Source organism: Panicum virgatum, chromosome 5K (assembly GCF_016808335.1).
Source record: "Panicum virgatum strain AP13 chromosome 5K, P.virgatum_v5, whole genome shotgun sequence".
Classification (NCBI taxonomy): domain Eukaryota; kingdom Viridiplantae; phylum Streptophyta; class Magnoliopsida; order Poales; family Poaceae; genus Panicum; species Panicum virgatum.
Window position 1 is genome coordinate 18,592,516 of NC_053140.1, and position 22,452 is coordinate 18,614,967.

General features: G+C 43.1%; 3 protein-coding genes and 1 pseudogene across 5 annotated transcripts; 1 reads left to right on the forward strand and 3 right to left on the reverse strand.

Moving 5' to 3' along the window:
• Nucleotides 1-2: 2 nt before the first annotated feature.
• LOC120709763 lies at nt 3-6,004 on the reverse strand. The gene is made up of 10 exons (XM_039995418.1): nt 5,759-6,004; nt 5,108-5,197; nt 4,823-4,951; nt 4,498-4,578; nt 4,371-4,406; nt 4,158-4,266; nt 2,573-3,982; nt 2,214-2,489; nt 69-2,114; nt 3-10 (listed from the first exon to the last, which is right to left on the reverse strand). The coding sequence occupies exons 7-10, from the start codon at nt 3,726-3,728 to the stop codon at nt 3-5; spliced, it is 3,486 nt and encodes a 1,161-aa protein (XP_039851352.1). The 5' UTR covers nt 3,729-3,982; nt 4,158-4,266; nt 4,371-4,406; nt 4,498-4,578; nt 4,823-4,951; nt 5,108-5,197; nt 5,759-6,004.
• An 89-nt stretch (nt 6,005-6,093) lies between these two features.
• LOC120706803 lies at nt 6,094-10,091 on the forward strand. Of its 2 annotated transcripts, none has more exons than XR_005688436.1 (7): nt 6,094-6,441; nt 6,623-6,693; nt 6,994-7,122; nt 7,634-7,733; nt 7,879-7,974; nt 8,054-8,106; nt 8,419-8,944. XR_005688436.1 is itself a non-coding variant. In XM_039991535.1 (7 exons), exons 1-7 carry the CDS (start codon nt 6,191-6,193, stop codon nt 9,777-9,779), a joined length of 693 nt encoding a protein of 230 aa, XP_039847469.1. In that variant the 5' UTR covers nt 6,110-6,190; the 3' UTR covers nt 9,780-10,091. The 2 variants fall into 2 exon arrangements, 1 of the variants encoding a protein (XP_039847469.1); XM_039991535.1 differs by lacking the exons at nt 6,623-6,693; nt 6,994-7,122; nt 8,419-8,944 and adding exons at nt 9,406-9,454; nt 9,543-9,590; nt 9,684-10,091 and having other exon boundaries at nt 6,110-6,441.
• Nucleotides 10,092-10,344: 253 nt separating this feature from the next.
• On the reverse strand, nt 10,345-14,607 carry LOC120706801 (leghemoglobin reductase-like). 2 transcript variants are annotated; one of them, XR_005688435.1, is made up of 3 exons: nt 14,230-14,607; nt 10,541-11,849; nt 10,345-10,509 (listed from the first exon to the last, which is right to left on the reverse strand). XR_005688435.1 is itself a non-coding variant. In XM_039991533.1 (2 exons), the coding sequence occupies exons 1-2, from the start codon at nt 14,479-14,481 to the stop codon at nt 10,599-10,601; spliced, it is 1,503 nt and encodes a 500-aa protein (XP_039847467.1). In that variant the 5' UTR covers nt 14,482-14,607; the 3' UTR covers nt 10,346-10,598. The 2 variants fall into 2 exon arrangements, 1 of the variants encoding a protein (XP_039847467.1); XM_039991533.1 differs by having other exon boundaries at nt 10,346-11,849.
• An 897-nt stretch (nt 14,608-15,504) lies between these two features.
• LOC120706806 lies at nt 15,505-20,880 on the reverse strand (annotated as a pseudogene).
• Between the last annotated feature and the right edge of the window lie 1,572 nt (nt 20,881-22,452).

The following is a 22,452-nucleotide window of genomic DNA, read 5'->3' on the forward strand; positions in this document are numbered from 1 at the left end:
GTTCAGATTTCTAAGTAACATGATAGGGACACCAATCTTCAGTTGTAGATGATGGTCAGGAAGGCCACTCATTTGGATAGTATTAAGGAACTCTTGTGGGTACAGAGATTCCATAGTGCAATAATTTGATGTCGGATCATCAATGGAATCAGAACTGTAGTATGACATTTCTTCTGTGGCTATCTTACAAATAATCTCTTTATTTATCATGGCAGCGACTTCATTTGTTGGTGCCAATATTGCTCGTTCACAGAGATAGGCTGCTAATTCCGTGACACGTGGAGTTGTTTCATATACAAAAGAAATCAATCCTGTAAGGTTCCTTTGTTCGGGTGGCAATAGAAGGTTGTCTGGAATTTGAACCCATGTTGTATCAGGCTGGTCTATTGTACTGCCAGGAGTTGTGCCATCACCAATAGAGAGGAGCCACTCAGCAAATTTCTGCAATTCAATTCTTTGAGGGCCTGAAAGAGTTGGGCAGTTGAGTCTCATGTTTTCAGTTAATTCAAGAACTTTGCAGCACGGCCATATACGGGATCGAGTGATTGCTGCATTCATGATTTGTTGTTTCCTTGCGTTTGGGATGACCGGCAAAGTTTGCCTAAAATCACCACCAAGCACAACTGTTATACCACCAAATTGTTTGGTGGAAGCATCATCATTATTGAACGACATGATATCTCTTAGTGTGCGATCAAGTGCTTCGAAGCAATGTCTATGGTTGACAGGTGCTTCATCCCATATAATCAGGGATGTCTGTTGTATTAGCTCAGCCAACTGTGTATTTTTCTTAATTGCACAGACAGAATGCTCGTGGATGTCCAATGGAATTCTGAAACGTGAGTGGGGTGTTCGACCTCCTGGGAGTAACAGAGCTGCTATGCCTGAAGATGCAACTGCTAAAGCTATCTTTCCTTGGCTTCTAATACTATTGAGCAAAGTATTCCATAGAAAAGTCTTGCCAGTCCCACCATAACCATAAACAAAGAAAGTGTGCCCACAACCATTTAAGACTGAATGCTCTATGGTATCATAAATATGTTTCTGGCTTGAATTCAGTCTCTTGATCTGCTCATCTAGTTCAGCAAATGCACCATTTGAATTATAACTAAGTTCTTCCATAATGAATCTATTGGTGAGAATCCGAGAGGAACTGTGGTCTGGTTGTGGTAAGTGAAAGTGATCTAAGCTATATCCAGCATCTTTGAGCAGTTTTTCTAATTCAACTAAAACATATGATCTGATATGTTGGTCCATGGTTGTTGTAGGGAGTTCTGGAGTCAGTTGTTTCGCATGATATGCAATATCTTCTCCCATTGCCTGTGTGTATTCATCAAGCAATTTAACAGGGTTGGTGACTTCACAAAAAAGCAGTAATGTGACAAACAGCTGTCGCAATTGATAGGGAAGTGCCCAGTGTGCTGCATCAGCCATAGCATGGAACCATTCTTGATCGTCACCCAGCAAGCCCAATGCTTCACATGCAGCACGAAATGTTGGGTGCTTATGGCCGGCAACAGTGCGGAGATCAGAATAGCTTTGTGCTCCTTTGACTATATGCAACAACATGCGCAGGTAAAATCTTTCTCCTTCGTTAGGAGCAACATTAGCAATTCGACCAACCTTCCCACGACTATTTCGGCGTATATGCCAATATTTTCCATCACCATGCCATGTCCAGTGTTCAGGAAATTCAACATAGGTGTACTGTCTGGCTTCTGGATATTGTTGATTGGCATCAAACCATGCCGTTAGCTTAGTTATGAGATTAGATGGATTCTCAATGACCTGATCAAGATAGTCATCCTCTGTATAAAGAACACCATTTTCTAGCGGGAGATGAACAGCAAGGCGTTCTACTGATGGATTAGTGTAATGGATATCAAACTGAAGCAATCGCCATGCAGCATCGTTGGGAGTAACATATCTGCAGTCTAGATATTCCTTTATTTCATCAATTATCTCCGTAGGAGAGTCTGGATTACCTCTTTTCCTCTTGAGTGCAGCTTTGGCACAATCAGGTCCTTTGTTTGTATACTTGAACAAATACTTTTCCATTCCATTGCGATTAACACTTTCAACATTTATATGTGCTTGATATTTAACCAATAAGTCTACATTGTGCGGTACCACAAATGTGTTATCAATTCTTACTCCATTTTTCTCAGTAGTAATACCATTATTTGGGCGGGCGTAAGTAACCTGACCATTACCTGCTATAGTAGTGGTTTCAGAAAAATTCTTTGGATAGAACTTATCACATTTTCCATCAACCATGCAAGGGGAGGACGTATTTAAGGATCCGCAAGGACCATGAATCATGAACTTAGAAACGGCCTCAAAACCTAACGGATCAACAGATGGATTTGGCAGTTGTGCGGATATAAAGGCATCTATTTGAGCAGCATCAATAGGCTTATCTTTTTTAAGCCATAGAATCAAATGGACATGTGGAAGGCCTCGTTTTTGGAACTCAATCGTGTAGACAACTGTGCAAGGCAACATATTACGATTTAGAAACTTTGGAGTAAGTGGTAAAGCATAATATATTAGGGGATGAGAAGAGCAGTACCTCCAAGTATAGGTCCAAAGAATTCATACTTCTCTATATCTTGTATGAGTAGTTTGAGTTTCATTTCAAAAACTCTGTCAACAATATCAGGTCTATCCGAAGCTTGTTGCCCGGGTATGAATGCCAAAGCTTCATCAATTTCTGGCCACAAAGCATTACATGTGAATGTGATGAATAGATGTGGGCATCCGAACCTACGACATAGTGCAACACAATCTTGATAGTTTTGGTAGTAGTAGCGGGGACTTGCAGTGAATGATCCTGGCAAGTAAATTCGTTGCCCTGCAGCCGAACCTTGAGTGATCCCACTACTGACCGCTTCAACTAAAGCTTTATATGGGCTGGACCTGTATTTTTTTTGAAATGATTTCTTCCTGTAGTATCTCAGGCGGTCATCCTCGACACAACAGTACGCATCAACTTCATAAGCTTGGGTTAGTCTCTTGGATCGCAAAGGGGTATTGAAATCGTCGGCTCTATCATGCAATCTGTATGAATAATATTCTGCCATGGTGACAACCTTTCGCTTGATCTTGTTGGAGCGACTACATCTTCTGTACTTAATATTCTCATGGAAACCATCTTCTCCGTAAGGAAACAACAGTGGATATTGCATTGCCATAAATTTGCAATGTGTTTCTTTTACTCTTTGGAGCTGACATGAGTGATCTTGCACTATTAGGTCACGCCCCTCTTCAGTGGTCCCTAAATCATTCACAACCAAGCCGACCACTTCAGATGTAACTGGGTCACTATAAATGTTGCCATGCTGGGTTGGGGTGGAAAATAGCTTGACAGCATAACGATCGTCTGGTTCACCAGATTGGTTGTTTGGCTGCATAGATAGCCTATCACGGGCAGTTCGAAAAACTTGCACAACTGAGTTGTGTGTATCAAGCATGGTTATCAAGGAAGCAACAATAGCTTCGTTTGGTTGAAAGTCACTGTTTGAGGTTGTTGCAACAGCTATTCTGTTTCTAACCTCATTATCAGTGTCAAAGATATATAACTGGCAATACTCAGGTCTTGCTTCATCGTTTGGAATTAGTGATCCTATTCGATGACATAGTTGGCCACTAATTTTGAAGACATAAGGGCCACGGGCATCGTTGATAGAATTTATGACATTGACGCCCATAGAAGTCATGGCAAACATAGAATTGTATCGTCTGATGTTATCAAAGAAATGTCTTGATAGTGCAGGATCCTTTCCTGTCAGAAGGCCAAGTAAGGGCTCCGGAGGTGGCTTGTAAGGAGGTAGTAGAATGCTTCCTCCTCTGCAGCATTTGTTATATACTGGAGAAGTTGTCCGTCCATGTCCACGTACTCGTTCCTCAGCCCAAAAGCGAGCACCACAATATGAGCATGTTTGATTCTGACTTCCCAAATAAAGGGGTGCGGAAACAGTGCCTGAGAATGAGAAAATTGGGGTAAACAAAAACTGTTAGTATATGAGGTGACCAACCAACCCCTTGTTGAACTAAATGTAGGTAAATGGTATTTTGAGTTTCGCTATTATCATCATATATAGCCAAAAGGTCATTATTTGAAGCTGAGGCACCATGTTTTTGAGAATAGAACTTGCCAGATATTTGTATGTGTGTTTCGCCGGTGATTCTTTGATTGCAGTATTAACAGCTTCATATAGCAGCAGTCTGAGATAGGACCTGAATGTCCTCTTAGGGAACAATTCCCTGTGACATATATATGCAGGTAAACATGTATGCATTCGGTGAACAAAAGAACCTAAATTAGTGTATCGAATATGGAAGGGACAGTATGGACTTTAACAACTTACGGCGGTGTCGGTTATGAAGAAGAGGCTCTGAATTCTCTGGGAAGATGTAAATATGTGTAAGAATGTTATAATGAATTGTAGGAGGCAAAATTGACTGCATATGCCTATGATAACTATGGAAATGCACCTTCCTGTCTTCCAGAAGCTATAGCGGCCTTACGTTTCTTACGTGTTTCAGCAGCAGTAGATGACTCTGGCCGTGGCAAATCTATTGGAAACAAAGAATGCGAATTAGTGTTTGTAAATGTAGAAAGCGGCACAGTTTGGTTGAGCACGAAGCAATACAGGTGGCATTAGATGTGACAAATCTATTGTGAAGAAAGATTAATGAACCACAGTTGGCAGAATAATGGTTATAGTGTAGCAATTCAATACTGTAGAGAGAAAAAAAATTGTGATGCAATAAGCAAGCTGTCAGTTAGCATCATGAAGCACCAAAACTGATGATTTACCTGAAGATAGCAGGGCTCGTTGTCTGACCACTCTCTGTGATGGAAGGAGAGATTCTGAAATGGAGCTTCCTAACTGAGAAGCCGGTATGGATGAATCATTATTCGTCAATTGCTCAATGGGGAGTCTCCCTGTACCACAGACCATAGGCACACATATTTTGTGTAAGAAAAGTATGTAGAACAATGCTCTGCCAATAAGATATTTATGTATATGTATGTGTCTGTGTGTGTATATATATTTATCGTTGATGCCTGAAGCTAATGTTTGGCCTCCAAATGGCTGACCTGTATGAGCAGCCTTCCGCTTGCGTGCTTTGTCCATAGTTCAAGATGATTCTCTACGATACTTTACTGGAGTTGTTGAGCACGCCATAGCTAAGAGCAAGCAGCAATGATGAATCTATTAATACTTTGCAAAGGAGAGGTGACTGATGCAATGAAGAAATTATCAAATTCTGGTCTAGCATACGAAAACATGTCACAGTAACATTTTTTTCCTTGTGGGAAACAGCAGAGGCAAATGTTTGTTTTAGGAAAACAATGTAATGGGAAAAGTAAGAGCAAAAGGAGGATGAAATAGAAAAAGACAGTCTAGGCATGAGGCAAAGAAGATGAACATACGAAGCACGTAGGATAATACGAAAAAAAATCAAACCATGCTTTATTGGTCTTTTTAATCGAAATGGAAGTCTATCACAACTGGGAAGCATACAATGAATCCATATTCAACCTCTCTATGTAATTGCGAACCTGCATAACCCTTCTAACAAATTAGCTACCTGCATCTACTTTAGGCGCAAATGGCAATACAAATTGGAGCAACCAATTCTGTAAAAAAATAGTGAGGGAGAAATGCAAGCTAGAAACATTTGGATCTCATGTCTCTGAACAAAGGAGCAAGGGCCATGAGATCGAAGAAACAGAGTATTAACCTACCGTAACAGGGAGAACCGGAAAGAGCTTCGACGGCATGGAGGAGCACAGCGCTCGCTGGGCTGCAGCTGCAGGGAGCAGGCGCCGGAGAAGAGGTTGCCGTGGCAGCGAACGTCAGGTCACAGAGAAGAAGAAAGGCAGCCTGAAGGAGAGGCCGCTGAGGGAGAGGACGATTGGATCCCTGTGAGGTGGCCGGAGGAAGAGGATAAGAGCAAGGAAGGAAGGCTCGAGAAAACCTCTGCTGCAATGGACGGATGGATGCATTGGCGCCGCAATCTGACGGCCAAAGGCAGGCGGAAACGTGGCCTCTTGAGGGAAGAGTTTTGGTATACAGAAATAGAGAATATGGTAGATATTCTTGTGGTCGCCACGAGACAGTGCCCGCGCAGCCATTCAACCACGCACACGGCACGCGCGGACGAGTAGGGAGCAGCCATGGCCGCCGCCTTGTACTACCACCCGGCCGCCGGGAAGGCGAGCCTGGAGGCAGTGGCCCCGTCCTCGCCGTCGCTGGCCCTGCGGCCATCTCAGAGCAAGGTGCTGTGCATCGGCAGCAGCCGGTGGTGGATGAGGAGGAGACGGGAGGGGAAGGCGAGGGCGAGCGGCATCAGCAGCAGGGCAAGGGCACGGCCTGTGGCGAGGCCCGCCTTGTTCTCTCCCGTCGCCATGGAGTGGCAGGAGTGCACGTACGCGCCTCTCCTCCTGAATCTTCCTGATTCCTCGCATCCCTGTGTCAGTTCTTGGGACGCTTCACCAATCTTCAATCTGTTTCTGGGCTTGTGGGTTGAATTCATGCAACATTTTGGTTCCCAATGAGGGAACTACGATTTTCATTTTCTTGTGGGTTGTCAAGTCTTGATTCACCAGGGCTATCATCATTCATCAGTGGCGGAGCTACCACTTGGTACTGGGTCCGCCGGCCCCGATGAACTTAGAAGATTTCAATGGACAATCACTGTAGATAGTTATCAATTGTTCTTAATGACCCCATCATATTTTACGCAAGACCCCGGTGATCTTCCAGTCTTGGCTTCGCCCCTGGCTATCATACTATAATTATAGCTTGCTATATTGAATAGGAGAAATTTTCCCTTTTCTCTTTCTACTTTTCCTTTTGAGCTCACTCTGCTTGCAGACATTGTGTCACGAAAGTTCAATGTTTACTTGAAGAGGAGCTGGACTTTAGGAAGTGTATCTCGGTCGGTATTCAATATATTGGTAATTAGGGTGAGACGAAGTATTAACAGCCATGCACGGTGGTCCATGGAAGCAGCAAAAGATGGATAAGGACCAGTACAAGCAGTGGATAGGGCTAGATTTTGCTGGCCCCAGGTTCTGGATGCTATTTATCACTTCATATCCAAACTGTATGTCTGACTCAGAAAGCTCTCTTGTTGAGGAAGAAACTATTTGTTGGGGCAAAGTTTTTCACTTCAGCTATGACTTGATGCAAGAAATGTTGATGTGTACTTTCAATAGGAAAGTCTTCTAGATGTGGCTATGTTAAGTCTAACCACCATTTTTAAACATATAGAGTTTCGGATTACATCTAATATGGTCATTCTAACTTGTCTCATACTTGGTTTGAAACCAAAAATAAGATGCCTCATATGTTGTTGCTTCTGAGCACTTGATCGGATGATCTTGAATTTCAGTAAGAAAAAAAATCTGTATAGACATTTTTTCTCCTTCGAAAGAGTAAAATCATAGCATGGTTTCCAGTGCAATTGAAAACTGGTATAATTGTTTACTAGAAGTTCACTGCGCAATAACAATCTTGCGGCAACTTACCTGCTTGACTGCAGTAGTTTTGACATAAATTTGTTCATCGAACTTTGGTACATTATGAATTTGGACTGAATATTGCCTTGGCAACAGCACTGAACTTGAAGTTGATGTTCCATGTTCCGTTGCCTATCAGTGTTACTCAGAACGTGAGAGCATTCCTCAGTGGATGCCATTCATCTCATCTGTCAAGGTTAGTGTTGTTCATTATATTTGAAACGATACTGATATATGTTAATATAGTTCTTGTGTACATATCCTTTTCACTAGCTTGGCTTTGCATGCATATGCTGCTTTTGTTTCAGTTTCAGCACACATATGCAAATGATTATTTATAGGTCCTTGAAGATAAACCAGATCTTTCACGCTGGAGTCTGAAGTACGAGGTATTTGGTCGGAATGTAGAATTCTCTTGGCTTGCTCGAAATATGACGGTGAGTATCAGATATGACAAGGCTGCTGTAAGTTTGGCTGTTAACGTTCCGTCTCAATGACATCACTTCTGTGTGTCAGCCGACTAAAAACCAAAAGATCCATTGGCGTTCTCTTGAAGGCCTTCCTAACAGGTAACTCTTCGGAAAATAAAAATCCAGCTGTTGCATTCATATATTAGTCCTCTTAATGCTTATTTTCTGCAAAATCCAGCTGTTGCACTACAATAATTTGTAAATCATCCATGGTAAACTTTTTTTTTTTGAGGCAACAGGAGGGGATGAGCATCCCCTACTGATTATAGATATATATTAAAAAACAAACAGGAAAATAGTCTTTACAAACCAACTCAAGATACAAAGAAAGAAGATCAAGCTAAGTAGACACATTAACCAAAGTTATTGATCCATTCAGCTAAACATGCTTTATGTTTTGATTTCACACAGTGCAAAAGCAGTGTGAGTTCTTTCTTGAATGTTGCTCTTGTCGACGAGAGAGAAACATGATTATTCTGGAAGATGACATCATTCCTGGAGGTCCAGATAGCCCAACAAAGCAAAATGATAATGTCCAATGAAATGAGCGTATGTAATTGTCCCTTAAAACTGACAACTGCCTCGAAAATTGAAACTTGAGGGCCGGCTGACATATAGATTTATGAGATTCCAGCAAGCAATTGCATAGGGACATCTTAGGAAAAGGTGCTCCAAGGTTTCCTCCTGTCGTGAGTTGCATAGTTCACACTCATAAGAATCAAGTACCATTGTTTTCCGTCTTAGTAAATTTCTCGTGCTAAGGCGATCCTTGAGTAGCAGCCAGAAGAAAACTTTGTGTTTGTTTTGACAACTAGATTTCCATAACCATTTGAAAGCCGGGGAACTTGAGCATGACCAGTGAGATGTAAGTAAGCCTTTTTGGAGGAAAACTGAGTATTTCCCCAAATATATTGCCACCAGTCCGGATTGTCTGAAATTGGCTGATTGTTTACTAGTTGTAGCTGCTCCATTTGTGCAAAAGCTTCCACAGAGAGGGGTAAATGGAAAGAGACTGTAATGGTTCTGTTTGTTGGACAGTTTGGAACGACAAGTGCTTGCTTTTTTACAAAGGAAAAGAGCTCTGGGGATTGTTGATGTTGTACCTGTCCTCCCCAAATATCAAACCCAAAACAGACAACTTGCACCATTCTGAATATTAACCATTGCCATTCTTTTAAAAGCATCTAGTAGTTTGAGAATATCCCTCCACCAAAAGGAGTCATCTTTTATGTGACTCGGGAGTTTACCGTTTCTGTAGTGTTTCTCCCAGAACAGATTAACCCAGGGAATGTCTGATTTGTTGAAGAACTTGTGTAAATTTTTCAATAGGAGAGCCTCATTATGTGTTTCTAAATTGATAACTCCTAAACCTAACATAACCAAATCTGCTTGTTGCAGAGGCGCTGTTCGCTTCTTCCCTAAAACCCCATCGTCTTGTAGAGTACAAGTGAGCACCCAGTCCTGTGAATTCTTTCGCAAAAAAGTATTGTGAACTAATAAGAAATACAATATATTTCTTTGATTATTGATTTCAGCTAACTGTGGCGTATGAGATTCCTGAAATTTTGGCACCGGTTGGATCAGTAAGTGGCATATCAACACATCGTATGCTTGTTGCCATATTCCAACAGCTGTTGCAAATCCTTAAATTGATCAATCTAATCGTCATTCACCAGGCACTGAAACCATTCATGGAAGGCTTACTTCTTAAAGGTCTAGAACGCTTCGCGGCATTCGCAAAGGAGCGTAACAGCAAGATCCCTCAGCCTTGACGATCACTCCAATGCAAGAACTCAAGAATTTGATCGGTTTCATTTCCATTGAAGCATGATTATCACAACAGAAGGTTGCATATTGTCACTGCAGATGTGGGGAAAATAATGTGTTGACAGAGGAATAAAAGAGTGAATATTATGGCTAGTATGAAGCTTAAGTTCGGCTCTTATTTATCATTTCTATTTTTCCGGTATGATTATGCTTCTTGGGCCAGATGCCATCACAAACCAAATGTACCAACCGGCCACAAGGAAAATGCACCTTCAAAGTGGCTGTTTTGAGTCCAAAAAAGTATGGTTGATGTTAAATGCGTGCAAAGCTTCAAAGATACTATTAACAAGCAATTAAACTTTTTTTGCAATCATCTCATGTTTATGTAGTTATAACCCCCAACAGTCAGAAGGGACCATGTCAGTTCGTTCGATTCACATAATACACATAGTGGAGTTCCCAGCAAAATTGAATCGTCACTGAAAGCTTCACGTAAGAATGCGTTAAGTATCTCAATGGAAAAAAGAAATAGAAAAGAGTGGCGTTTCAACAGATGAAGCAAAGGATACCGTAATATAAATCTGCACTGAGTTGCTGGTAATAGATATCGGAAATAAATAAGAGTCGTTGCGGAGATACACCCAAGTACCAGGATATTATTACTGGGATGTATATAGCAGATATGTAAAATCAAAACAGACTGCTATAAGATGGCATGGCTCAATTCGCAGTATTGCGAACAAACAGAGACCTTTTGGTCCCAGAGATCCAAAATTAACTTCCTGACCCAACATTTGGGTGATAAGAAAAGAAAAACCAAGGAATCATATGTGGATAGCCTTGGAGAAGGTTTGTAAGCAAGCCTCCTTGAGGGCCTCGCTCACAGTGGGATGCGCATGGCAAGTGCGGGCAACGTCTTCGCTCGATGCTCCGTACTGCAAGGCAAGCACAGCTTCGTGGATGATTTCCCCAGCATTAGGCGCCATTATGTGCACACCGAGAATCTTGTCAGTTTCCTTCTCAGCCACCACCTTGACTAGCCCCTCAGCATCGTCAATGGCCTTTGCACGGCTGTTAGCCAGCAGTGGGAATTTGCCAACACGGTAGGCGATTCCTAGAGCCTTCACCTGCTCCTCAGTCTTGCCAACAGAGGCAACTTCTGGATGTGTATAAACTACACCTGGAACTGTGTCATAGTCAACATGGCCTTCCTTTCCAGCAATGAACTCAACACATGCAACACCATCCTCTTCAGCTTTATGGGCAAGCATGGGCCCAGGGATGGCATCCCCAATTGCATAGACTCCCTTCACATTGGTCATGAAGCGCTTATCAACTAGTATCCTGCCAGCCTTATCTGTCTCAACACCAATGGTTTCTAGTCCGATGCCAGAAGTAAATGGGGTTCTGCCAGCAGAGACAAGGACAACATCTGCTTCAAGGATGGTCTGATCACCACCAGCTGCAGGCTCGAGCGTCAGCTTCACGCCATCTCCACTGGTATCACACCCAACTACCTTTGTCTTGAGCATGAACTTGAACTTCTGCTTCTCCAACATGCGTTGGAACTGCTTCCTGACCTCGCCATCCATTGATGGTACTATATCTGGCGCAAATTCAACAACAGTGACCTCTGAACCAAGGCGGTTCCAGACTGAACCCATCTCAAGGCCAATATAACCTGCACCGATTACCACCAGTTTCTTTGGGATCTCAGACAAGCACAAAGCACCAGTAGATGAAACAACTTTCTTCTCATCAATAGTTATTCCAGGAAGTGATTTTACGTCAGACCCAGTTGCAATGATTATGTTTTTCCCCTTGACAACAGTGCTACCGCCATCAATTAAATCAACTGATACTTCTGAGGGGGAAGCCAATTTCCCAAAGCCTTTAACATAGGTCACCTTGTTCTTTTTAAAGAGTCCTTCAATCCCTTTTGTTAGTCCTGCCACAGCCTTGTCTTTCTGAGCCATCATCGCTGGAAGGTCCACTTCCAGATTTGAGATCTTAACTCCATGGTGCGCAAAAGAAGTCTTTGCTTCATGGTACATATGTGATGAGTGCAGAAGAGCCTGAAATACAAAATTGGATGCATGGACAGACTTAGAAGTGTTCCTAATGAAGCATGACGATAAAAATAAATCACCGAAGTTGATAATTCCCTAGGGCAATGATACAGAGAAAAACAACAATTGGGTCCAAGGTAAAAGTGTATAGAGATACGCTCCATTGTTGATGATCCAAGATAGAACAACAGTGTAAATCTTGAGTTGGACTAGTATGGAGTTATAGGCTAGTTCTTGAAAAACTAAATTATAAGATACTCCCTCCATATAGGATTTAGATGACGTTTTGGACAAGATTTGAGTCAAACATTGGGAATATAAATCATGAATAACTTTTAAGTTATTGAGTTTGAAAAAGTGAAAATTATATGAATAGATTTGTCTTAAGAAACACTTTCATAAAAATATACATATATCACTTTTCAACAAATATTTTTATAAAAATAAACAGTCAAAGTTATGCTTTGAAGACCGTGTCGCTGTCCTAAACGTCATCTATTTCCTATATGGAGGGAGTAGTAAGGAAGAGGTTTAGATCTCATGTAGTGATACTTAGCTATGTATCCATACAAACAAAAAGTGCACAGTTGAACAACGATAATGATAGAACAATAGAGCCTGAATCATACTGTGTAGCAACAAATTTACAAGCGATGTGCTTATTTCCCACAAAAAAGAGAAAATACATCATCTCTTAGCGCAAAACAGTACTCTGGCTCAAAGAAGACCCAACACAGAGCCCTTTTCATCATTTATATGCTGCACTACATCGTCAACAAGGTTCAAGCATTACACTCATTTAATTTGATTGTGAATGACAACCACCACAAAACAAGTAATAAAATACTGTAATACAGAGCCAATCACACATAAATGGTAAACTAGGAATAGTGCCACTCGTTCGGGTCACATTGCGCACTATCAAACTCAAGTTGATTGAACAATAGAGCCTGAAAGTGTGAATAGCTTATAACTATAAGAAATCATGCCACTCCGTTAGGGTCACATAGCGTACAATCAAAGAGTCAAAAAGGATAGCTGAGAAACAATTCATAAGAAAAGAACAGCTAAACTAAAATTATTAACTAGAAATACTATGACCAAAGCATACAATATCGTGATATATGACTCCCAGTTCAACCAACAGTCAGATATCATATGGACCAAAACCAAACAAACCCAATTACTGTCAGAAAGGTCAATTGCAGCAGACTAGCAGAAGCAAACTCAGGACATAAAATCAAAATAAACACCGTTGAACAGATCTAGATTTATAAAATCGTATCAGGTGTTTATGTTGATCTAATAGTGTGTGTAAATCAAATTGAAACAGTTACTCTTCTCGTATCACAATATATGTCTGCAACCACATACATGGACCAAAGACAAGCATTAACTGATGAAAAAATAACAAGAAATGATCACATATTACCCTATTATAAGTGGCATGCTGCAATCGTGTATTCTCTTTCACATTATTAAAGTAAGGTGTAAAGATTGGAACATTGCAATTAATACATCTTCATCTTTGTCAACAAGACCAAACTTTATTACTAGTAGTAACACAAGTTGGAGTAAGCTAGAGATGAAACTCACAAGAGCCACCAACAAGGAGGTTAGAGGACACTAAGGAGAGTATTACGATGATACTGGAACAGTATAGCGTACATTGCTATTTTTTTGGATGTCTCATAGAAGCAGATCCTAACCAATCAGATTTCAAAATGACAGAATAACAAAGAGATGGAAGAAATAAAGCAGAAGATAGAAAATATCTAATCATGAGCGTGACAATAAATGGTGTGGATTTGGAACACTGATCCGTCTATCAAACATGCATGTATTATTGCAATCTTAAAGAGTATTAACATGATACTTGCACCAATACCGTCCTATTTTTTTTAAAAAAAAATTGTTATTATCAAAGCAGATGCCAAACCAGCTAGATTTGAAAGAGACAGAATTCCAAATGGACAGCAGAAACAAAGCAGAACACACTCACTCTACGTCACAATATGCAGTGGATTTGGAATCCACCAAACAGGCATGTACGCAATGCAACTCAAACCTTAACCGCACATTGCAAAATTAGTCACCAAACAGAAACTGCGTCCCTTGCAGAACCAAGGTACAGGCACTTCAACACCAACGCACCCACATCAAAGCGCGCAATCAACATCATCTATTCGAATTACAACAGCAAGAGCCGCACGGCCGTCGCAAGCGACCTGGGTTTACCCTAGACCCCCCACAGCAACAGATCTATGGCCACGAATCATACCGCAGGGCAATGCATCGGAAAGCAGTAACGATAAATCTAGAGGGCACGGCAATTGGGGAGTGGGGGGGGGGGGGCGGTACGAGAGAGGCAGGCCGGGCGCAGAACCTTGGACGGGATGCACCCGACGTTGAGGCAGGTCCCGCCGAGGGTGCCCCTCTTCTCGATGCAGGTGGTCTTGAGCCCGAGCTGCGCGGCCTTGATCGCCGCGACGTACCCGCCGGGCCCGCCGCCCAGCACGACGACGTCGCTCTCCTCGCCCGCCGCCGCGTACGCCCTCCACGCCGACACGGCCGCCGCCCGCGGCCGCCGGAGCACGGCCTCCGCCGCGCGCCGCCTCGCGAGGATCGCCAGCGCCATCTCTATCCCCCTCTCCGGTTAGGGCTTCGCTGTTCGGAAGAATCCTCGTGCTCTGGAAGGAGAGAGGAGGAGGAAGGGGAGAGCCGGCGGCCAGGAGAGGAGGACGGGGGAGGAAGCGAAATGGAAAGCGCATATTGCGGCCGCCGGTGGGGCCCCATCAATCAGAGGGGGGGCCAGGGGCATCTGTCGCTTCTGGCTTTACGATTTTTTTTTATTGCTCCAAAATAATACTCCTACTCCCCCCATAATGCAATTCTCACTTTTCAAATCAAACAGTTTAAATTTTAACTAAATTATATAAAAATAATAATATCTATAATATAAAATAAGTACCATTAGATTAGTTATAGAATATATTTTTATAATAATTTTTTTGAAGATATAATTTAATATTATTCCTATAAATTTGGTCAAATTTAAATTAGTTACCGACACGGATCCCATAATTACATTTTTTTTATGGACGGAGGAAGTAACTTGGACAGGAAAAATATTTTTAAGCAAGAAAGAGAGATATTTCTCAACATAAAGAAAACGACATTTCTCTTTTTTCTCTCTCTCTTCTGCTTTCTGTAGTTATTGTTTGATATGAAACTATGGTCAACTGAGCTATCTCTGTCTGCACAATGGAAATGGGAATAGCATACCTTTTCTACGACCCGCATCAAGTTTACATTGCAATGAAACATTGTTAATTTTGGTATATTTCCTCTCTTTCTCGAGATTCTTTTTTGTGCAAAATATGGAGTCAGGCCACCAACGACCTTTCAAGTTTGTCTTGGACATCGCATGAACGTCCGTATCCGCGCAGGTGGAGCTTTCAGCATCTGAGATGAACATCGCATGAACGTCCGTATCCTCGAAGATGGAGCTTTCAGCAACTAAGACAGACGAGACTTTAATAAGTTGCCTACATTGCCTCACATGTCAATTGCACTTGTCCTCGACAGCCATCGAAACCAAAGGCTTCCTATCGTGTCTCGTCAGCATTTTGCATGGGCATATGGGATCCACAGTCACAGCTTTGAAGTTACATTGTAGAATAGCTATCAAGAGTCTTTAGCATCGCAAGATCTGCAGCAGATGGGAACTCTCTCAAGTACATGCTCAACTCCATTTCAACAGGCATCTGTAATTCGAAAAACCGAAGAACCCTCCACCTGAAAAACTGGGAACAAGGACGTACAACATACGGGTTACCTGATGTTACAAGTGTTGGGCGCTTGGTTCCAACAATTTCCACTGAGCATCAAAAAATCTCGGTGATGTGTTGTACAAGAAGGCTAATCTATCGCTCTTCCTACTTGCAAATGTTGATGCAGATGCTATTCACAGCATACAGCTTGATAATCCGTCTTAAGCTTCTCCCACAAGCACATCATAAGCCTTGGGGTCTGGTAGTGAGCAAGGTCATAGTCCGACTCGCATCCTTCACTGTAGAATCTATCATCAGTCACGATGTTTACTTGTTGACCACTGCTCTTGTACTGTTGGATCCAAATCCCCATTGCCACATCTTCAAGTTTGAATAGCTGAGACAGCAACAAGATCAATCAAGACCTGCACCGATGTGCGCCAAAAGAACACAACAGGAAATCCGTTGATCATAACCTACCTGAAGAGTCAGTTCCTGGTGACCTAGGACTACAAACTTAGCAATGTCAAGAGATTATGTAACCTGGACCATGTGCCCATGGTGGATACATGTCGAAAGGCCATTCCTGCATTTCTCAAAAGTGTGAAAAAGCAACCAATCAAATGAAATCTTCTTGCATAATAAATGCTGCAGGAAATACCTTCCGACTGATTAACCATTTGCTATCTTTATCTCTGTGTGGTGAAGATTGGAAAGAAATTAGACCATACAGAAGGCCATGGGAGTTGCTCTTCTTCAAGCTTGAGACCACTTCATCGATCCTAACAAAAGCATCATCGTCTGTTTTCATGATGTACTTTGTAGGAACAATTTTGGTCTGCAAAATTGCAACAAAAAATATACTTATATAAGTGTATGCTAATAGGATGTGCGTGCATTTATTTTAACTCTGCTTATACATGCAATTTGGAAAGTTACTAAATCAATACAACACCATGTCATCATAACACAACAGGCAAATAAAAATCATGACAAACTAAATTCAAATTCTTTCCCTCAATCAAGTAGCAAGGCAACAATGACTTTCTCATTTCAATTTTTGTCAAAATGTGTAACTGCACAACAAATGGTGAAGCTTACAAGCTATACCAAGTATTCCATTTGATTAGTACACAAACTAAACTACATGATTAGGCTGCAGGTATAATAGCTAGTAAAAACAACATAAACTGCAAAGGTATTGATATCTTTTACACTTCATGGAAATCTCTTTGGCATCAGAATATTAACAGCTTGTAGATGTCACCATACAATTGAGCTTCTCTCCATAATTCCATATTGACTTGCTCACTCTTGTGCTGTATTTTGCGGATAAAGAAAGATGATGTAAGAATGGAAGTAGAATTGATTACCATTGAGAATAACTGAATATTGAAAGAAGCTTAGACGACAGCTCAGTTTAATGCAAGGAGAGAAGGTTCACTACAAAAGAATACAAATGAACATGATTCACATTGTCAAGAATATTTGTAATGCAAGCAGATGTTCTTGCATACTTAGGAGCTTGGATTAGAGGTGAAACAATACTTCAACAGATGCAAAGTGGAGCTTATAATATACGTCCTTTTAGTTTATCCTTTATATGTAATTTTTTGTAAAAGTTTCATCTTGTTCCTCAGTCTTACACATTCCAGTAAAGAAGAAAGAACTGCTATAATATCAGTGTGACATGGTGCTCTCTACTACTTTTATTCTGAACAACAGTGCCTTGTTCAGTGGAGTTGAAAATTTAAGTTCCTATATGCTGAAGCTAGTGGGAAAATAGGGAAATAATTAGGCTGTGGAGACATGAGAATAAGCAAGTGATTCTTTGTCTGCTAAGGTGTCTCAACTAAACAGAGACACTGGTTCAAAAGAAAGAACTAGAAATATTGTAACATTACTCAAGGCAGGCACATAAAGTGAACTTACAAGACCAGAGAAAAATCGGACTACTACATCGCCTGAGCGGACAGCCTCATATTGCATCCATGTTCGCCTCAGAGCCATCCGCCGCTTGAAGTTGTTTCCAGTAGAGAAAACACCAACCAGTAGAAAAGTTCGCTTCTTTGGCAGAGGTGGGGCCTTCAGAAGCGCGACACTAGCCATGTCGATTTCTTCTGAAACTGGCAATCCATTAGCCAATAATGACAAGAGCTCCAGATCACCAGAAACCTTGACTTCTGCTATCAACCATGGCTCCGACCTCTATCAAAAACCTAAAGGTTTTCACAATTATGCAGTACTCACAAAATCAAAGTATGAAGTCTTATTGCTTTGAAAAAATCTCACCTCTCTATAGGCAAATGATGTTTCATGCCGGCCATTTACTGTCATATGGAATCCCTCTACACCAGCCCACACTGTTACTGTAAAAGGCTCTCCTTCAACAATTGAGAAGCTGCCACTTAACTGACTGCGCTCTTTTGGCTTCTGCCCATCTTCAGGTTGGTTCCCGGTAACATTTATCATGGTATTGTTATTCTCCTGGATGACGCTGGCACCCACTTTCTCATTGCAACGAACAAGCCCATCGACTAGACTGGTCAAACATATAGAAAAATATTTTTTCTTTTATCAGTACCAGCAGAGACTATAAATAACAAGATGAATGTTTAGTAACTAAAATTCTAAAGATGAAAATTTATTTTTAAACAGCAAAATACTAAGATGTGATCAAGTGACCCAATGGGGCAACCTATTATAACTGGCCATTCCAGTCAGGAGTCGGCATTACTAGAACTACTTAATTAACAGATCAAAGTTTGAATTGCAAATTTAAGGAACTCATCATGTAAATATACTAAAGAACACCATACAAGTCCAATAAAAAGTACAAAAGAATAAATCTGCATGAATGCTGACTCTTTTTATAAATACTCCAAAAAAATAATATACGCGTCCATATGTTGAAATTTGTAGTTAATGACTTCTTGTTTTGTAGGATTCCCTAAGTAGACCGCTAGCATCTACTATGGCATGTCACCAGGTTAGTCAAATGTCACTACAGTGCCGCATGCTTGTAATGGACCTGGTACACGAAGAATCTAATAACACCTCGATCTTGGTAACAGATACAGTGGTGTGCATAACATTACTCACAAATATTATGTTATTACCCATCAAGGCTTTTTTAACTGTAGTCAGGAATCAACAGAGGACATGAGCAATGCAGGACGATATCACTGAAAAGGTCCACATTATCACCTTGTGTACTCAAATTTTAATCACTAGCAAATGTATTTTAAGTAAACTTTAAATTTCATTCATTAAAAAATGCAATACAACTATCTGAACCATGACACCAGAACCATTAATAATTCAAGAACAAGAACATATAGCAATGTCTTCGCTGGCACCTCAAATGAAACTCCCATCCATACTGATATACTCTCTGCATCTTTTTATGACATTGAGATTACAAGCAAAGAGCAATCTTATACGCTGTAATTTGCATGTTTAAAGTTCGGCTAGGCGGCGCCTAGGCGGCGACTAGGTGCGATTAGTCGCTAGGCGAAGCCCGTCGCCTCGACTATGGGGGTAGTCGGCGCTCTGGGCGCTAGGCAGCGCCGGTGGGGGTGGAGGAGCGCCTGGCGGAGGTTGCTGGTGGGGGAGGAACTTCAGACGGGCTCGACATCGGGCACCAGCGGCGGAGGAGGAGGCGGTGGAGGTGGAGGTGGCAGGCGCAGCTGGGAAGCAGTGCGGGTGCGGCAAGCGCATCTGCGAAGTGGACTGTAGACAAGCGGCGTCGGAGACGAAACAGGGGAGAGGGAGGATCGTGTGATTGAGAGAGAGAGAGGATGGCTGGATGGATAAGGTGGGAAGGGTAGATAAGGTGGGCTGCTGGGCTTTTTTGATGGGCCTTTCTTTAACTTTAGGTCCACAGATCTCTTATTTTTTTTCTTTTATTTATGTTAATTTAAGATAATACATATATATGTGTATAAAAATTAAAACGCTTAGGAAAACGCCTAGGAGCGCCTAGGACCGAGTACTCCCGACTAGACGCTAGGCAATGGGTCAGCGCCTAGATTCCGCCTAGCGCCTAGCTGAACTTTGATGTTTATAAATCTATCCTTGACTATAACAGTTTACTGTATTTATAAACTAGATTCCTGTTAGTTTCTTATTGTTTGGATCTGTTGATAAATAGCTCTTAGGTACAAATCAGTTTTCAGCTGCCCCCCAGGATTTGTGTGTTTACGTCCACAACACATTTAAGCTATGTACTTTTTATAAATACTGAAGCAAACCCGCTAAGTCCTGCACTAAGTACTAACCATAAAACAGTGATAAGAATCAAAGCCTCAACCAGGACGCGAGGAAACGGCTGCTTGTTGGACTATTGTGGCACTACTTTCCCTATGGCGCAAATACTAATCCTTTGCATATTCTTTCACATCAAGTCTGTGACAGTCAATGAGAGGAGATTGAGGCACATCAGTACCTTACATGCCTAGCAGTAACTATAGAGCAGCACAGGCATAAGCAAGTTTCCAAGATTTGAAATCATAGCTACAACTAACTAGTGGACTAGACTTTGAAATCATTGCATCCATCAGACATGCAGATCAAGGCAAAATTAAGACAGTTAACCTTCGTTGCAAGCTGCTATTGCTGCGTCCGACATCACCAACAGGCGGGCATCGCTCCCACTCCCCCCACCCTTCCTCGGGCGTCCATGAATTCTGCTCCACCACCATCCCCGCGGCTCCCAGGCTCACATTGACGTGCATAAGCACCTGACCGCCGGCGCCCACCATCTCCACCTGGAACCGGGCCGCCCCCTCCCTGGGCACCCCGATCACGGTCACCGCGGCGCCCTCCGCGAGCCCGCACGGGATCCTGGCACGCCCGGCGCCCAGATCCCCCTCCACTGACGCCGGGCAGCCGGGCCCTCCGGCGCGCCCCACCTCGCCTGCCGCCGCGGCGGCGGCGGCCACAGCTTGGGTGAGGTTCCGCCAGGCATCGGCGGCCTCGAGGACGCCCGCGGCGGTGCCCGGGAGCGCGTCGGAGCGGCGGAGGAGGCCCCAGGAGAGCTGGGCGGTGGAGTTGGCGGGGGGAGGGTAGAGGTCGGAGAGGCCGGGGAGGGAGGGGAGGAGGTGGGCGACCGGGCCGGCGGCGGCGGCGGTGGGAGGTGGGAGTGAGGAGGGGGAGGGCGAGTGCTAGAGGAGGAGGAGCCCGACGGCGAGCGTGAGGATGAGGAGCACGCCGGAGCATTTCCTCATTGCAGCGAGCGGCGGGGCGAGCCGACGAGGGCCGCCGAACGCTTGCCGTTTGTCTCGGCTGTTGTTGACCTCCGTGAGTCCAAAATCTCTTTTCAAAAACGGAAAAACTACTGCTCCCTTCCTCTAATGAAAAAAGCAATTTAAATTATTTTCCATTCAAGCTGTGGTAATTTAAATATTACCACTGTCCAGATACCTTTTTAGAACGCGTCTAACAGATTTGCCATCGGAGGGAAACGCGAGCCCTAAGTTTTGCCACTTTTGGCCCTGACGCAATCCAGGTCACCCTGCCAGCGTGGAAGTCTCATGCGAAATGACCGTGCTACCCCTCTCAAAGATTCCCTTTATCACCCCTTGTCTGGGCTCGCTCGTCAGACCGGCGGATCCGTCTGATTCCAGTCACTGGGTCGTGCCTTCGTCACCGGAGCGGGTGGAGTCGCCGTCCAAGTCACCGCGGCGGCGGGAGCGGGCTGGGGGAGAGGGAGGGAGTGAGCAGGGACGAGAACGAGCTTATGAGCGGGCCCGGCCGAGGGGGATAAAGGGAATCCTAAGGAGGGGCAGTACGGTCATTCCGAGTGAGACCTCCACGCTAGCAGAGTGACCTGGACTGCCTCGGATGGCAAATTTGTTAGACACGTTCTAAAAGGTGTATCTGGACGATAGCCTCTCATAACAGTGACAAATATTTAAATTACCCTTCAAGCTAGTAGTGTGAAATTACCTCCATACTCTCGTTTATTGACTCATTCAAATGGCAAGATTTTCTAAAATCATGAATCACAGCTAAAAAAACGGGCACTAGTACCAGCGGCGGGGCGTTAGTACCGGCTGCCTCCATTTAGTATCGGTCACCATCACTTAGAAAAAAATTTGCTCCAATAAATGCGCGCGCCATGAGATTCAAACTCATGACACATGCACATGTGAGTAGATAGATGTCTTTCTTTCACACGTAGTCTCCTCTATCATCTCACCGACAACACTGATTGTTTTGGACCATATTTTGAGACTTGATTGCTGTGATCCGCATGAAGAAATTGCAATATTTGACACTCAATTCATGCATCCATACTCAAATAGCGTGTCTTTCAAAATTTGACACCGGAAACATGAATTCCTTCAATTTGGATATTTTTCTCCTCTTTTCTTCAATTTTCTTTTTTTCTTTTCTTTTTTTCCGCCTAAGCACATGTAAGAGTAACTCCAACCCGCCTCCTTTCCAAACTCCTATCCAGCATCTAGGAGAGAGAAAAAAACTCCAACCCACCTCTCATTGGGTTCGTAAGGATAGGAGAGCTCTCGTCTGCCAAGGACATCTCGCCAGCCGTGTTCGATGTGAGGGAGTTCGGGGCGTCGGGCAACGCCTCGGGCGACGACACGCGCGCGTTCCGCGCGGCGTGGAAGGCGCCACGTGCTCCTCCAACTCCGTCGCGGCCACGCTGCTGGTGCCGCCGGACGGCGTGTTCACCGTCACCTCACCTCCACCATCTTCGCTAGGCCGTGCAATTCCGCGCTGACCTTCCAAGTAGCTAGCTAGTAGCTGCCATCGACGGACCTCGTCTGAGCTCGATCGATCTGTCTGTCACCGCAGGCGACGACTGCGTCTCC

Bases quoted from the DNA above. Each gene is read 5' to 3' on its own strand.
- LOC120709763 (XM_039995418.1), bottom strand. From the start codon at position 3,728: ATGTTTGCCATGACTTCTATGGGCGTCAATGTCATAAATTCTATCAAC. The intron at 2,490-2,572 runs GTACTGCTCTTC...TGCCTTGCACAG, and splicing joins CTTTGGACCTATACTTGGAG to TTGTCTACACGATTGAGTTC. The intron at 2,115-2,213 runs GTAATGGTCAGG...CGCACAATGTAG, and splicing joins TGAAACCACTACTATAGCAG to ACTTATTGGTTAAATATCAA.
- LOC120706803 (XM_039991535.1), top strand. From the start codon at position 6,191: ATGGCCGCCGCCTTGTACTACCACCCGGCCGCCGGGAAGGCGAGCCTG. The intron at 7,734-7,878 runs GTTAGTGTTGTT...GATTATTTATAG, and splicing joins CATTCATCTCATCTGTCAAG to GTCCTTGAAGATAAACCAGA. The intron at 8,107-9,405 runs GTAACTCTTCGG...TGCTTGTTGCAG, and splicing joins CTTGAAGGCCTTCCTAACAG to AGGCGCTGTTCGCTTCTTCC.
- LOC120706801 (XM_039991533.1), bottom strand. From the start codon at position 14,481: ATGGCGCTGGCGATCCTCGCGAGGCGGCGCGCGGCGGAGGCCGTGCTC. The intron at 11,850-14,229 runs GTTCTGCGCCCG...TTTGTATTTCAG, and splicing joins TCGGGTGCATCCCGTCCAAG to GCTCTTCTGCACTCATCACA.